This window comes from Trypanosoma brucei, chromosome 11 (genome assembly GCF_000210295.1).
Source record: "Trypanosoma brucei gambiense DAL972 chromosome 11, complete sequence".
Classification (NCBI taxonomy): Eukaryota; Euglenozoa; class Kinetoplastea; order Trypanosomatida; family Trypanosomatidae; genus Trypanosoma; species Trypanosoma brucei.
This window is the reverse complement of record NC_026744.1, coordinates 1,099,742-1,115,868: the sequence shown is the minus strand read 5'-3', so window position 1 is coordinate 1,115,868 and position 16,127 is coordinate 1,099,742. Positions and strand designations below refer to the sequence as shown.

At 42.4% G+C, this 16,127-nt stretch overlaps 5 protein-coding genes across 5 annotated transcripts; 1 reads left to right on the top strand and 4 right to left on the bottom strand.

The window, feature by feature from the left end:
* Window position 1: 1 nt before the first annotated feature.
* TbgDal_XI4440 (hypothetical protein, conserved, (fragment)) lies at window positions 2-1,795 on the top strand (the record flags this gene model as incomplete). The annotated part of the gene is made up of 1 exon (XM_011781288.1): window positions 2-1,795. A coding segment is annotated over one exon (1,794 nt), but the record flags the coding sequence as incomplete, so codon positions are not given.
* Window positions 1,796-4,992: 3,197 nt separating this feature from the next.
* Window positions 4,993-5,301, bottom strand: TbgDal_XI4430 (hypothetical protein, unlikely; the record flags this gene model as incomplete). The annotated part of the gene is made up of 1 exon (XM_011781287.1): window positions 4,993-5,301. The coding sequence occupies one exon, from the start codon at window positions 5,299-5,301 to the stop codon at window positions 4,993-4,995; it is 309 nt and encodes a 102-aa protein (XP_011779589.1).
* A 265-nt stretch (window positions 5,302-5,566) lies between these two features.
* TbgDal_XI4420 (T. brucei spp.-specific protein) lies at window positions 5,567-6,223 on the bottom strand (the record flags this gene model as incomplete). The annotated part of the gene is made up of 1 exon (XM_011781286.1): window positions 5,567-6,223. One exon carries the CDS (start codon window positions 6,221-6,223, stop codon window positions 5,567-5,569), a length of 657 nt encoding a protein of 218 aa, XP_011779588.1.
* Window positions 6,224-9,091: 2,868 nt separating this feature from the next.
* TbgDal_XI4410 lies at window positions 9,092-10,601 on the bottom strand (the record flags this gene model as incomplete). The annotated part of the gene is given in 2 exon segments (XM_011781285.1): window positions 9,092-10,540; window positions 10,542-10,601. Coding segments are annotated over 2 exon segments (1,509 nt in total).
* An 86-nt stretch (window positions 10,602-10,687) lies between these two features.
* TbgDal_XI4400 lies at window positions 10,688-12,083 on the bottom strand (the record flags this gene model as incomplete). The annotated part of the gene is given in 2 exon segments (XM_011781284.1): window positions 10,688-11,044; window positions 11,046-12,083. Coding segments are annotated over 2 exon segments (1,395 nt in total).
* Window positions 12,084-16,127: the final 4,044 nt, after the last annotated feature.

The following is a 16,127-nucleotide window of genomic DNA, read 5'->3' as shown; positions in this document are numbered from 1 at the left end:
TTACAGAGCGGAATGCGTAGCATTAGAGATAGGACTGCAACGGCTGCTGAAATGGCTTCCGGCATACAGAACCACACCGAGCAGGTTGTCCATCTTCTCTGACTCGCTGTCAATGTTAACAGCACTGCAGACAGGCCCCCTAGCCGTAACGGACCCAATTCTAAGACGACTATGGAGGCTTCTGCTTCAAGTTCAGAGAAGGAAGGTGCGTATCCGACTGCAATTTGTGTTTGGCCATTGTGGCGTGAAACGGAATGAGGTTTGCGATGACATGGCCAAAAAGGCCGCAGATTTACCACAGTTGCGAGACACATGGATCCCCGACATCATTGCTTATGCGAAGCGAGTGCTTAGGTCGGAAGAAGTCCATGAGAACACTCATAGGTTTGGTATCACGGGCAACCACTTTCCAACAAAACATAAGGAAGAACTGACGAGGGAAGAAGAAACGGCACTGGCACGCTTTCGGGTTGGGTCTTCAAGACACTATGGATGGATGTTGCGAAAGATCAACCCGAGTGTGCCTCCACAGTGCCGATGGTGCAACCCGCAACATGCAGAGATAGGGCCAACAATACAAACGGCCCCAACTGTTGCGACACGCACTCTACAGAGAACCTCCGAACCGACCAAATGTACGGAATGTGATGCCACATACCAATGCCGCTCGAGTGCTGTAACGCACATGGTAAACAAACATGGCTTTGTGCGAGCTGATGCCCTCCGGAGGATCAAATACGGCGATGCAACACCTGCAGTGGATATCCCCCCGGAGCCCCCTCCAGTGGTGGCGATCGTTCCTCTACCATCGAGCACACGAGTCCCAATGAGACCGCAGGTGCTTCATTGTACCCTCTGTGCCTCCAAATTCGCAGTGCCAGGCCGACTATTACACCACCTTAGAACAATACATGGCATAGGCAGCGGTAGTTGCCGCGTGAAAAGGGGGCGAGAGAACGAGGACTCAGTACAAGGAGATGGTAAAGCCCCAGCAGCGCCAGCCTCTCAGGATACACGGAAGCTGCCGTTTCAATGTGACCTGTGCGAGGCGAGCTTCGGTACACGCTCTTCCCTGTCACTACACAAGAAATTCAAACATAAAAGCATAGTGACTGAGGACGGTACCGTGGTGTTGGTGCAATTCCCTCGTAAGCGTGCCCGTGAGGGAAACGTTGACGTCCTGGTGGAACGAGAGGTGCAGTGTGGTGTGTGCCAAAAAGTGCTCAGTTGCAGGGACTCCCTCATCCGACACTGTAAGGCTTTCCACAAAGGTGAGGGAGTCGAGCTTAAATGCAGCAAAAGCACAAAATTGTGTGCCACTGATTCCCCGCATACAAACACATCCATGTTGGTGTGCCCGACATGCGGAAGGCAGTGTGCTAGCAAAACTGGCCTCACCCTACATCAAAAGAAGATGCACGGTATGAAGGTAGAGCGCGCTGTTACCAGCCAACGCGGCGACTGCGAAGAAACGTCGCTGCACTTGATGAGCTGTCCCGGTTTGAAGGAGTTACGTGTCAGATTTGCGGTAGAAGGTGAGTGTGTGCAGGATGTATGTTTCTCTAAAAGGCTGGCGCAGTTTCTCATTGCGGTTGAACGGAGCCGGCCGCAGGTGAAGTCCTCACCTAAGGTAACAGTCATACAACCCACTCTCCCTTCTGCAACTTCCCCCCTTATTGCCGAGTGTGGAGCCAGCAGGAAAAGCACCGGACGCAGGAATAGTCCAGACACCCTCAGAGACAGAGGAGGTATGCAGTCAACAAGCAACAGAAACAGAAAGAGGGGGAGAGAATAATAAACGAATAACAAAAATCAAAACAAAAGGATTGCTAATTGACATCTTTTGGAGAGTCCGGGGTGAGGGGGGCTTCTCGCCCCATCTGCTGTATTCCGTTCAACTGCGGAGCTACAACAAAAATTATAGAGGGAGTGTTAGGATGAATAAAAAAGGGAGACTCTGCCACAGTCGCCAGACCGATAGCATCTCAGGGCTCTACGGTGATGGCTGATGGCCGCGCCAGTGGGGGGAAACTCCCACGAAGGCACGAAGAAAATTAAAAAAAAAAATATTGCTTCCCTTACCAGCCCCATCATGTATATGCATATACGAGTGCCTTTTTCGTATTATGTGCCGAGTGGGTTGCCATCTCTTTAGGGGCTGCCTTCTTCCAATTACCCAATCCCGACCAGGTCAAAACTTCCACAAAAAACGATGCTTTGCAGATGAAATCATTTTCTTCAATTTTGTTTCCGCCGCAATTTTTCCCAACATCAGTAAAGTCTAAACCTAAATCCCCGCAAAACCGGCGCTGCATTTGCAGTTCACTCCCCCATGCACAAGCTAGCTGATGTGCGCCTTCCAAATTCATTGCGCATGATTTGTCCGAAGGGGAAGCAGCTATGCCCTCCGCGATTTTGATGGATCCCTAACTCAGCATCGTGGTTTCATCTCTGTTTCTCTGTTCTGGAGAAGCGGCTTGGTGGTAAGTTCTTCCCTTGGAATTCTCGCGGATACCGCCTACGCGAGATTTGACACTATTTTCCACCCCGCTTGCCGAAGGCAGCAACCGCTTCGTCGAGCCTCACGCCGCCTCAAAACCTCCCTTTGTTCGGCGTCCCGCGCGGCTGCGTATCCAACACACCTCAAGCCCCTCCGTTCTCTCCCTCTCTTTGCTTCATTTACCCCACGCCCTCCACTCGCTCCGAAAACTTCGCAATTGTCGTGCGCGGGGTACAATTTCCATTTCCCTCCTCATTTCCTCTAATCCTCAATCTCTAAACTCACCGGTTTCGCCATATGCCCATGACCCTTCATTCTCCCGCTGCACACTTGTCCTCCACATGAACAAGGGCGCACATCGATTTCAACCTCCCCGATATATTACAAAGCCCCCGCAGGGTCCATTTATTCTGAATGTGCCACTATCCGTCGGCGTAAATCTACGGGAAAGCAAACAGGGTTTAACTTAGAAAATGACTTTTGCGCGGGCGTTCTATATGTCGTTTCGAAGGTGGGGGGGACGGCACACCAAAATGGGAAACTCAGCACCGCGGAAGAACACCTCGAGTAAACTCAAATAAATTAGTATAGGAATATAAAATGACGTAAGGGAAGCAACGAAAGAAGCAGAAAAGACTAATATTCTAGAAAACACCGCCCGCCACAGCGTGGTGCCAGCATCTGGTGCTTCATCCAGGAAAAAGTCAGAGGACAAATTATTATTTCTGATATCGGCGTAACGTTGGCAACTCGCACACGGAAACCTGAACAACCGTGAACAACATCGCCGGGGCTTAGGGGAAAAAGTATACTTTCTAATTGCGTCCGTGAGTGCAAACGTTCAGTCGCATTCGGTCCCTACTGAATCCTCCCGGTTCATGGCGAAGATGTGAAACAGATCCCATTCCTCATTCAATGTGGAAAAAAGTGGGAAAAATGAGATCTGTCAGGTGAAAAAAAGATTATCCCTTTTGAGAGTGCCTCAGCAAGATGCAGCGACCCTTTGCCTCCAGCAAGAGACGTTCATGAGTGTTACCGAAAGTAAGGCAACATGTTTTCTATGCTTCTCAACGCATAGTGTTGCGCTTCTCTAAAACGAAGGGTGTCAACATGTTGATAATCGCTCGTGACGGAATGGGTGTGGTTGAGAATCCCGAAGCTAATGAAAGTTTAGAATGTGCAGCCGTTGCACTTCCGCTTACAAATAGCGAGAAGCTTGCCCCGACCTCTGCAGCATATTTTCCTAAAGACTCCAACGCAATTACGGGAAGGTTGAAGCAACTAAGCGGGAATTGAGAACCGCTGGTTATCAAGGCAAACGTTAACACTCACCATGATGTTTGAGAGCTCCATGTTTCAAAGGGTCTGTGTGGTGAAATTTGATAGTTAAGTAGCATCTGTGACGGGGCTTCCAAGTTTCCCATAATGAACTTACAATCCAATAGAGATTAATTAGAGGACAAATTCCCTACACGTGCATTACCTCATATAAGGATTGTGAGATGAATTAGCAGATGGCAAAGAATAACTTCATTTACGGTCACAGTTGTACGGCTCCCAATGCGGAAGCGGTGAATGGCATATAGGGAATTTTAAAGCTGCATACTCTAGGTCAGCGTATCCGTGAAATGATGAACGCTAGTTTATATTATGTAATGAAAAGCAGGTGTCCTTTAAAAGGACAGAAAGGTGGTGAAGGGAGTGGATGGACTCAGCGGGGTTACGCAGCTGTTCTTCAGGTGTCGTCGAGAACGATCCGTGGCGGCAAGGTTGTGGCACCGCCAGACTGGGCGCCGAGTTGACAGTATTCGAAAATAGAATATTTTAGTCCTTCCTTCCCTTTTACTACAGACAAGAAAGATATGTGAAATAATTATCATGCTGAGGAAACAGTAAGCGTTCCTCATCATCCTACACAAACTATGAATTGAAACGATAGCTTACTAACGATATGAAAGAGCTGAAAGCGTCTTTAAAACCTCCTCCCGCGCTCTCCTCCACATGTTCCACCCCATCGCCAAGTCCTGTCCCCTGACAGGTATCCCTCGAGACATCCCATCGGTTGGATTTACCCCTGAATGTACGTAACACCATGTGGCATTTATCTGTTCTTGTCGTAATATCCTGTTTATTGCCGATGCCTATCGCACTAGGGCGCTTGAATGCGCGTCGTCTTCCTTCATAATATGCATTACGGTGGTGTTATCCACGTATATTTGCAATGGCCCATCGAAACGCCCCCGAATCGCTAACAATGCGAATTGAATCGCTCGCACTTCTCCTTATGATATCATGTGAGGTGTCGTTTCCCAGGAGCCTCCTGCTATTATAATCTCTCCTGTACCTTTAAATGACATCCCTCCCCATCCCTGCACGGAGGCATCTGTCACCAGTGTGGCAGTGGTGGGCTGAACCTGTGGTGGAACCACTGGCACATTTTTTAACAACGTGCTTATCCACTGCTTCGCCAGCTTTAATGCATTTTTTGGCAGCTAGTCCCGATCGGAATGGTTCACCAATTTCCTATTTAGGCGAGATAAACGCTGACGTATCATTTTAAAGAAAATATAGTAAGAAAAAAGTGGTTCTCCCATAATACCAGCCACGTATATCATGCGAGATACAACGCTTTCCATCCGTTTAATGGTCGCTGTCTCGGGTGGAGCCGATTCTCGAATCCGCCGTATTGTCTTTGCATTCAACAAAACCGTCTGCTTGTCATGGTCAAATAAAACCCCGATAAATTCGTATCGTGTGACCATCTTTTGTTGTTTGGAAACCGTTACCCCGCATTCTTTCATGTTTTTAGCAATGTGGTCCCCCCATTCCTTTACCGTTTTGTGTGGTCCACTGATACGGATGTTGTCGATCCATGCGTGCACTCTCTATTCGTTGGGGGCCGCATATTGTGCTTTCACTACCTCTGAGTCTCCTGCCAATACTCTCGTGATGTGTGTAAAATTTCATGGCTGCATTTATTAACCCATTGGGAGTCGATCCAATTCTACGAGTTCCACACTCCCGGTTCGAGACCGGAAAACCACTCGAATGTCTCTTGTGGCAGGTTCACCTGAAAAAAAAAGCCTTTAAGTCAAACAACGGTGCGGATTCACCATAAACCGCACTTATATATTGGAATATATGGTCCAATGGAACTTCGGACCCGTAATCATTTTTGCCTTTTTTTACCTTGGGAAAAACAATAAATCGGCGTCTTTTCCTCCACAACTGAAAAAAGTATGAGACCCGTCCCTTTGTGGGAAGATCCGAAACATAACTTATAGTTCCCGCTTCTTTAATCGTTAGAGCGTATTTATCGGCATTGCGCAAATGAGACTCCCTGTCTCTTTCTTTCGATTTTCCTCCAGTGCCAATCATAAAGTTCCATACCTTCTCAAACCGTTGCCGCGTCTCATCCTTCATTTGCCTTCGTACCCTTTCTAAAGACAATGTCCTCACATTTACTTCCTGAAGAGGTAATGTCCTCTCTTCTCCCTCCTCCGACGCTGCCCGCGTTCCTTGCGAACGTCGAATGATGATGTGCCCTCGATAACTGTTTCTACTTGACCATAAAGCTAACACTGCTCGGCATGAGGGTTCCCGCATATCCCACGGCATATCCGCTTTTCTCCCAATCAGGGGTTTTACATCAACGTGGTTAACCGCTCCGACTTGTTGATGGTGGTGGTCCATCGACTCAGATAGCGTCTTACCATGCTTCATGAAAGCTCCTGAGGGTCTGTGTCCTTTCCCAATTGTGTAAATAATCTTGAATCGAGGGCGTATGTTTTTACGCCACTAATGCCAACTCTGGGTGTTCCAAATTCCGTCTCTTTATTGAATGTGCAGTCATCCCGAATGGGCAGAATATTGTTTCCATTCCCTTCGTTATGATGGCCGTGAGCTTTCTCGCCCTCTTCCATTTCCCTGATTACATTTTGGATCCTTCCAGCATATTCTCCCTTTATTAACACATACCTTGCGGCTCTGTGTGTATCGCTTTTGAATGTCTTTGGGAGTGCTCCTCAGTTTACCACTATGGCATCATCTTTTTTGTCTTGTGGATGGAGCACAAAATTCTCTTGTTGTAGCTGTGCTATTTCTCCCCATCTGCTGGCTGTGATTCAGGATAGTCTTAAAGCTACTCGATCCCGCTCTAGTGTTAAAGTGTCGCATACGAGATCGAGCTCCCAACGCAACATGGGACGAACCTGTTTTATGGTATCTCTCCCTACCATTCCGCATAGTCCGGCTACAAATACATTCGCGCTGGTGTATGCTCTGCGGCTAGTAATGATAGTAGTGTCCTTGTGTACTGTATGGCGCTGCTCTTTGCCAGTTGCAAACTTACAATAAACAAGGGGATTGTCGTTTCGACAGCCGGTAGTCCGTGTTTGTCTGCAAACGCATAGAACTTTCGGATTATGGACCCTTTCTGTTCTCATGTTGTGCGTGTCCACATCCTTTTTGCTAATTAGTTTGCTTCTGAAGCCATTGCAATAATACACGGATTGTGTGTAGAAGCTAGAATAACCTTGACGTCGTTCACCGACGACCACCTTGTTGCATGTTTTTAATTTCCATTTGACATTTCCCAGATCTCTTGAAAGGCTCCTCTCATACGTTGAGCTGCTGTCGACTTTTCTGCGCGTAAGGGTCGTACTATTCCCGTCCGTGTCGGGTAACTCATTGGCGGACAAAGGGTAGGAGTAGTAGTAGTTGTTACCGTCCTCCAGTGTAACTTTCTCCGTTGTGTTGGTTTTTTCCCTTGTGGTGGAGTATGGGTAGGGAAATATTAACGGCCCCCAAATTCATTGCTTCTGGGGCCGAATGTCTCTTTTTTGACGTGTGTTCAGTTTATGTTTGAATACACGACAAGTGTTACTATAATGCCCAAATCGTCCGCATGTGAAACATCGAGCCCTGCTCGGAGGAACCCTGTTTTGTTGTTGTTGTTGTTGTTGTCGTTTCGCTTTCAGAGCGGCCTGAAAGTACATATCGTCCTTTTTCTGTGGGAATTCGATAGTTTCCTTTATGTCTTTAAACCTCAGCCCCGGGTAGTCTTTCACCGTTTGTATTGTGCGCAGCTTATCATACAACTGTTTTCCTAGTTGGAGGTGTTTCTCCAATATGCCCTCTGGGCGCAAACCCAATACCCATGATGCGAAGTTTTTACACGCCTTTGCATGTACTGGTCCCGGCGACGTCGGTAGTGGAAACACGAACTGATACGACCATAACAGTTGTTCAGGCGTCCTTCCCTGGAGATATTCCATCACTCCATCAAATGTGTTAATTTTTTATATTCTTCGGGTATTACCCCTCCAGGCAATCCCCATGCATTTGCCCGTAATTCCTGGATCCCTCGAAATCCAACTCCTTGTGACATGGGTGGAGGTGCTTCTTTTGGTGAGAAACAACCATTTCCATGAACATTCATCTATACGTCTAGTTTTACCCGAGTCTAACTTTCTCGGTTGCTCCTGACACTCCTCCGTGTCATCTCTTTCTGGCGTTGAATATTCGGCTGTCTTTTCTCCATCGTGGCAATTGTTTAGACGTAAACCTGCATTTGCACTGCCTGCTGTGCAATTGTCTCTTGAATATATCTGAGTTGTTGTTGTATCCCGCTCAGCTGCTCATTTGATTAGTGCTGCACCCGAAAATTTTCATCAGCCATTTGTGCACATGCGCTTTCAAACTGATAATAAAGTGCTGATTCTGTGGCTTCTAAAGTTGCCCATTTCGCATGCAGTGCTCCTCCCGTCTCTTCAAAAGACCTTAAGAAATCTGAATTTCTGAGCAACGTAAAACTTACCATCGACTGTCTCAGCGATCCCAGATCCATTTTCTATTATTGGTCAAAGTATGCCATTAAGCTTTCATCCTCAATTGTCAACGTTCCATCCGCGTGGTATGTAGCTCTCGGGTTCTTCCCTGGCCTAAAGTCGAATGAAAAAGGTATCGGTATCTTTTGGCAAACAAATTTCATAAATGTCCTGACACTTGTTACCCACTCTACCTCAGAGTATGTCGGTTGCGTATGCATCAATATATTCGATATCTTAAAACTTACTATTCACCTAAACTTACTTTTTTCTACATTTTTCATCCTCTAGCAGACAGCTGTGTAAATAAACGGGAGAAAAATGTTTATACAAAGATAACCGTGCAAAATAATACTCTGCACTCCTATGACCAAAACCATTCATAATGCAGGCTTTCGGAAAAAAGCAAGAAGTATATGATGTAAGTAATAATACATAATGAAATGACCCAACAAGAGGGAGAGGAAGTTGAATGCCTAAACCACAGCCATACAAATAAAGCCAGATCCTTCACACTCGTTTTACAATGTTCTGTCGCATCGCTCTGTATAAACAAATTACTAATAGGAAAGGGAAATGTAAGAAGAAAGTAAAAAGCATCAAATAGCTCGAGGATTATCGACACTCAGCTACGTGGAATGATACGTATCGCAAATTTGTGTTTGAAATGCTCATCATCCTAATGAACTTACTCATATGTTACTTAATCCTGGAAAATATTTCTCTGTTCGTCCTAGTTACCTGACAACTTTCCTTCCGCACCCTATGCACTGTTGCCACCTTCGTCGTTAGGCTTGTTTTGGTTGCTCATTCTCACTTGCAATTCAACGTATAGTGCAATAATGCGTTCATTAAGAGAGACCGAGAATTGACGCACTTTCTTTCTCCAAAACATTTCCTCATCCTCGTTATTATGTTTTCCCTTTCCGGTTGACTTTTCACATTTCTGCGGCCTCGTAAATATTTCGCTGTCAACCCTTTGAACATATATTATTTCCCATACCATATCATTGGAAAAATTGTCCCAACCTTGGAAGTAACTTCGCAAATACCTCTTCATCTTAACTAATCCGCCGACGCTACAAGGATGCCTCTCGGAAATTGTGTACTGCAGTCCCACAAAAGTCTTCGGGTTCTCAACGAAAAAGAACGCATCAACAACTGGAAAATTACTTGATTGTGGTTTGTACAACTTCATGTATTCAATTTCGGCTCCAGTTATAACTGTAGTATCCTCAGGAACCTCAATCAAAGGCTCTGTGAGTTTTGGCTTTTTTAGCACCTGGAGCACACTTTGTTGGATTTCATTCTTAACGAATGGGAGACTTCGCAGACCCTTCGCCAACTCAATTAGCGCATCCTCATGCAGCATTGCTCCTGCCCCATTCTGCTCGAACAGGTGAGCAACGACAGCCCGGTTACTCAGTAGACCAGTAGCTAAAGTATGATTTTTCAGTAACCAAGGTTTCAGTTGGTCTAAAATAGCTTCACCTGTGTAAGATGAAAGTGGTTTGCAGCAATACTGATCACCATCATCGTTGTCTTCCTTCACTCGGACAACCTGTACCAACTTGTGTGATGGCTTAGCTGTGCGCCAACGAGTTCGGTGTCGGAAAATGTTAATGTAGTCCTCCACCCTCTCACCTTGGATATCGTTAATGGGATCCTTCATTGCGTCAAACTGATTTTTAAACGAATCTGAACCAACAATATGACGAAGCAGTGGGCCAACGATACGAATGCGACTTTCAATTTCTTGCCATTCAGTTTCAATTTTCTCCTTCGCATCTGAAGGATTCCAACCGTAAGCAGGAGCGATTTTCCCCCACCTCGATATGTGTATGGCTTCCAAATCCTCCAACGTATCACAGTTTATGTAAATATGTGTGGCAGTGTTTTGCTTCGACCATTCATGGAACTGCTTGACGTCTGGAGAGCTCAACACAATACCAGTGAAACCATAAGGTAGGTTCATCGGAGCAGAATGGCCCTTGCCCACGTCGAATATAAGGTATCCTTTGATATCTTCCGTATTAGATGAAGCTCTGGTTATTTTATTAACAGTCACGAATGCATCATCATAACTTTTGTAAAACGTAACATATCCTGCTCGACCACCTTTGGGTTTACGAAACACATGCGCCTTACCCTCCACGACGTATATGATAATCTGAAGCTGACTCGCTTCATAATGCAGTAGTTTGTATAACAGAATTTTTTTTTTGAATTTTCTTCGTGCCTTCGTGGGAGTTTCCCCCCACTGGCGCGGCCATCAGCCATCACCGTAGAGCCCTGAGATGCTATCGGTCTGGCGACTGTGGCAGAGTCTCCCTTTTTCATTCATCCTAATACACACCCTCTATAATTTTTGTTGTATTTCCGCATATGAACGGAATACAGCAGATGGGGCGAGAAGCCTCCCACCCTGGACTCTCCCAAAGATGCCAATTGGCAATCCTTTTTTGGAGGTCCACATCACCGGACAGCAGCATCTTAGCGCGGATGATACTGCTGATGGCACGCTGGCACGTGCCCAGGGACCGACAAATGAAAAACGGTGTCCCAGCAAGACGCTGCTGATCCCTGTGCTGTATGATGCCGTAGCCGGAGCACAGCAGTGTTCCCCATGAAAGGAACGCTGCTGGCTCTTGGCTTCCCCCGATGATACGGGGTACTGGACCCTGGCACCACGTTGAGGTGGCCGGCATCGCCAGGGTGTATAACAGTAGGGATCCCACTGAAAACGATTTACCAATACCGGGTGTACCAATAAGAACATGAAACATCGGGTTGACAGTCACTTCACCCATAAGCCACTGGTTAAGCCGTTCCTCAACCTTATGCCACACCCTCAGTGTTTCCCTGCGGATATAAACATCACTATTAAAAACGTACCCCACTCCTCTCTTATGATTAATATCATCATCTTTTGGGTTCGCTTTACACGACGTGTATGGCCAACCCATTTGAGATGTAAGCACAGCAATCTCCAAGTTACCGCGACGGGGAAGTGGTTTATACATTGTTTCCGGAGTGTGACTGACATCAACCTCCTCCTTCGTCCACATCCGCTGTGGCCTTCCACCAAACACCTTCATGCCAAGTGGCTCTTCCCTGTGACCCGACTCCACATAACCCCACGTCGCATTGTATATGGATTCATATACTCCTTTCAGTTCGACAGCACCACCAGCTGTTTGGGTGGCTCGTTCCCTTGCTTCTTTGGCGGCCGCCAGTGCTCCATCCAACATTCCCCTCGCCACGGGACCAACAAATTCCCTTATTTCCCCTCTTCCCTTCTCCTCCCACTGCCGGAGGTAGTAAATTTCTTTCTCAGACAGATAAATAACTGCCCTCAGTAATTGAAACTCATCAAGCCCCCGTATAATTCCTTGAAGCCTTGCATCCAAAATATAATCCTCCGGGCTCTGAACAAAAACGGGCATCCTAACATTTTCTGCTTCAGCCACCGCAAAAGTCCCGCCAACGAACTTCTGAATAAAGTCGTTCACTGTCATATTACGCAAACCCGCATAATCTTCCAGCAGCACATTCCTCACCTTACTGTTCATTGTCCAATAGGGTCCCCCTTCAGTTCTCTGCCGTATTTGTGGAGGCTGAGCAGCAGCAGCAGCAGCAGGAGGTGGCGGTACATTTTCATCCCGCGGTCTCCTCACGGCTGCTCCAAAATTACCTGCCACTTGTTGGTTTGCATTATTTCTTCGTCGACCTCCACCTGTTCGACGTCTTGACATAACTCTTTTAATATTATTAACTTAACTTCCTTTCCCTCCCTTTTTTCTCTGAAATTATAACTGAAGTAAAGTAACATATGAGGAAAATAATAGCGGGTGAACAGTGTAACATAATATCAAATGTGATAGAGCAAGATAATGTTTACTCACTATAGTTTGTATAATATGATATCATAATGCATTTGGTATTGAGGGAAACAATTTCAAAATATAGCAGCTGTAAATAAATATTTCCCTTGCTTCATTATCATGTGCTAAAAATAATTAATTTCCTGTATCATTCTTTCTAAACCATATATAATATGGAAACAAAAAATATTACTGCCTCATATACCTGCGTAAACACTTCGTATATATAATCAATATTTAAAGAGAGTCAAATTCTATCAATTAAAATCAAGTAAAACAATAAACAAAAAATATATGGATATTAATGAAACGAAGAAAAAGATTATCGGAACAACACATAGATATACACACATGAATACACACCACACAATTGCTTCTTTGTACATCCTCCCCATTTTTACAATACATAATATTCACTTGCATTGAATAAATTTATTGAAAATATAAATCACTTATCCCCTCCCCCGTGTATTCGCTTACTTCCAAAGGAGAATATTAAATAATGTCTGTAGGACAGGTAAAAAAAAAAACTGATAGTCTTTTTGCATCAGATAACCAGAGAGTATTTCCGTTTACTTTCATAATAAATAAAAACATCATTTCACCTTCAGTTAAAATAAAATTTAATTACTTGCCTACTTACTGTTCACAACTATCAACAACTAATTCAGCCCCAGAAATTCACATGTATCTGATGTGCCATCGTTGTTTGATTCATTCACACATCTTCCATGATAGCGATGATACAACATATGAAAAATAATTGGAATAAAATTAATACAATTAATTGAGGAAACCATGAAAGATTATTATAACATATCTTTTATTTTCCCTCCTTTCATTTACACAAATTAAATATGTAATGAGACAATTCCCTTTCAGTACGTGTCCACACTTATTGTATCATCATTGTAAGTTATTTTTTGCTCATATACACGAAGCTATTGGAACAACAAAAAAATAAAACAACACATCTAAACAACTTGAAACAATATATAATAAAAAAAAAAGGTAATAAAGAGGATGTGTGAACTGACAGATAATAAAATGAAACACGTCTCGCACTTTCCTTATAAATATTCAATAGTTGGCGGATTACAAATAAAAACAATTACACATTATAGAAAGGAAGGAATATAATTACATTATACACCTGCATGTGCATATGTAACAGTGAGTCATAGCAGAAATGAATTGCCTAAACACAATAGTTATGGAAGATAAAATAATTCAAAATATCAATAATATTATTCTATCAAAATTCCCTTCCTTCTCCATTAAGTTTCCAAATGGTTTCAAATAATAATTCACATAATCCCATACATATGTTATGATGGGTATTGCATGCAGTACAATTTAAAGGAAGTGTAACTCATATAACATTTTCAAAAAAAAAGGTATTGAATGGTTGTTTGCTACCATCAATTACATTTCCAATGCCTGATTACACTTTTATATGCACGAAGGAAGTTACTGATGATAACTTTGACATGCTCGAGAATCCATAACACAAAGCGACTGCTGCATGCAATAAAAAATAAAAATATAAATAACATCCGAATTCATTTACTGACAGATGAGTGCAATTCATTCACCCAAACTTCATAGCTGTAAACATAAACTCGCTGTTGCCGATAGGAAATAATAGCGCACAAATATTGAGTATCTTAAAATGATAGCAACGGGTTTCCATTTTTGAAATATATACATAAACTACATGAGGTATATGAAGCCATATTTGTAAAGTGTCACTACGCATGTTGCAATTTACTATCAGAAGTGTCTTCCTTATTTTATTTCTTGTGTTACTGTAACTCATGAGTATTATTCATTATTCTTTACAACTGTAAGTCATTTTGCATTTTTACATATTTTCTTATTCCCTCATACTGGAAGTATTCCACATATGAGATTCCTCAATATCGTTCACAAAATAAAAATAATTTCATTTCCTTCTGCATTCAGTTTCTCGTGTAGCAGTGTGTACACTAATCATCCATAAAGTTTTTAATTTGCCAAATACATCATTACGAAACTATTTTCCACAAATAAACAAACAAACATTCCATTGGGACAATATCTTTGAGATATTTCCTTCACCATATTCGCAGTTCAGTAGTGATTAAAAGAAACTTTCTGTATAATTCAACACATGGTGGAATTGCACAGAAATGTGATGGTACTTATAATCAACAAGTTCCCAATTTTCCTCACATGGTCTCTTTTTATGCCTTTACATCCTTATATAATTCACAGAGAATTACTGCAATTTCTTTCATATGCTTTCAGGATTCCATATGTCACAACACAAATAATATATACATTTACACATATATATAATTTGGACAGAATATTGCTTAACATATAAATTATCACAAACCTATGACTTTACACTCCTCCTAAGAATAATAGAATCAAATTATTTCTATTTTGCATCATTACATGAAGCTTTGGAAAAGGAAAAAAAGAATCAAACAAAAGGTAAAGAACACAGTTTTTTAATACAGATTATAACTTGTTTGTGAGTGTCAGATGGGAACACAAAATGTTCAAACAGGGAAACAGTAAAGGACGTTACTGGTGATGTAAGCACAAATTAACCAAAAATAGAAACATAAATAAAATTTAAAACTTATAAAAACACAAATATATATGACACAAATATTTACCACATATTATAATTCGCCACCCTCACACTTGAATTAGAAAGAGTACATAACACACATATGTGGTAAAACTAATACAACTCGAATATACGTATGTATGTATGTATGTGTGTGTAGAAATGATGAAATGTAATTGTAACAAATCAGGCACAACACAAACAAAAAATATGCATTATATTATTCTCTAAAAAAGGAGAAGAATAAAAATCAAGAAATATTACGCAGCTTTTCTCACAAGTAATTTTGTTTCTATATATATATATATATAACACGACAGCTGACAACATTAAACTCTCAATTCCATAATATCTGACACCTGAAGTGATAATTAGCAGCGGATGCCTTTAACAAAAAACAACAGAAATAACAACATCAAAGCATGTTTTGAAAGCTTAAATAAACTTCCTCATGGATAAACCATTTGTACGAAGTTTGAGTGCCAAGTTGGAGGAACAAAGAAAAAATAAAAAAGAAGAATTAAATGGTAAAAGAATTGCGTGTGATATAACTAAAGGATTTGTTAGGCACTACACTCATTAAACTCCAATTTCATAAAAATACTGTAAGGCATAATATTTACTGCTTTACCGGTTATGTGCCTCCAGCAAGCAATAATAAATACTTCGAGTATTATTCGATTTCTGATGCTATGAAGTGTGTAATAAATTAGTGCGGGAGTAAAATATTCAAATGTTGGTGTTCAATTCAGATTATAAACTCTGCACTGTGAATGTCTCTCGATGTTTATAATTTGAGAGAGCAAAAGTGACGGCGCTACTATTTATTTCTTCCAGTTCATGAATATATAAATATATTTATACATATATACATATATATAATCCGATATGACACACAAAAGCGTTTAAACATCAGGCATGAACATCTTTCCATTCATTTAAAGTAAGACGATACAATAAGGTAAGTTTAGGATGAAGTGAAGGTATCATAATGTTAATATCTTCCTTCAAGCGGAGGATTCAATTCAAATAGGCGTACTTCACAAACAATAGTAAAATAACTGAGAAAACTTATATCACTTAATCGTTATTTCCTTCAATTCTTATTTTGAATCGCTCTGTACCGTCACACCTTCAATAAAGTATATAGTGACGCATTTCACACATCCTCCCTAAGCCATCTCTCATAGTCATTAGCTCTCAACAGCAATAATAACAAATAATGAATGGTTTAGTTCTTACCTTCCCTTTTTTACTACCCACAAGAAAGATATACGAAATAATTATCATGC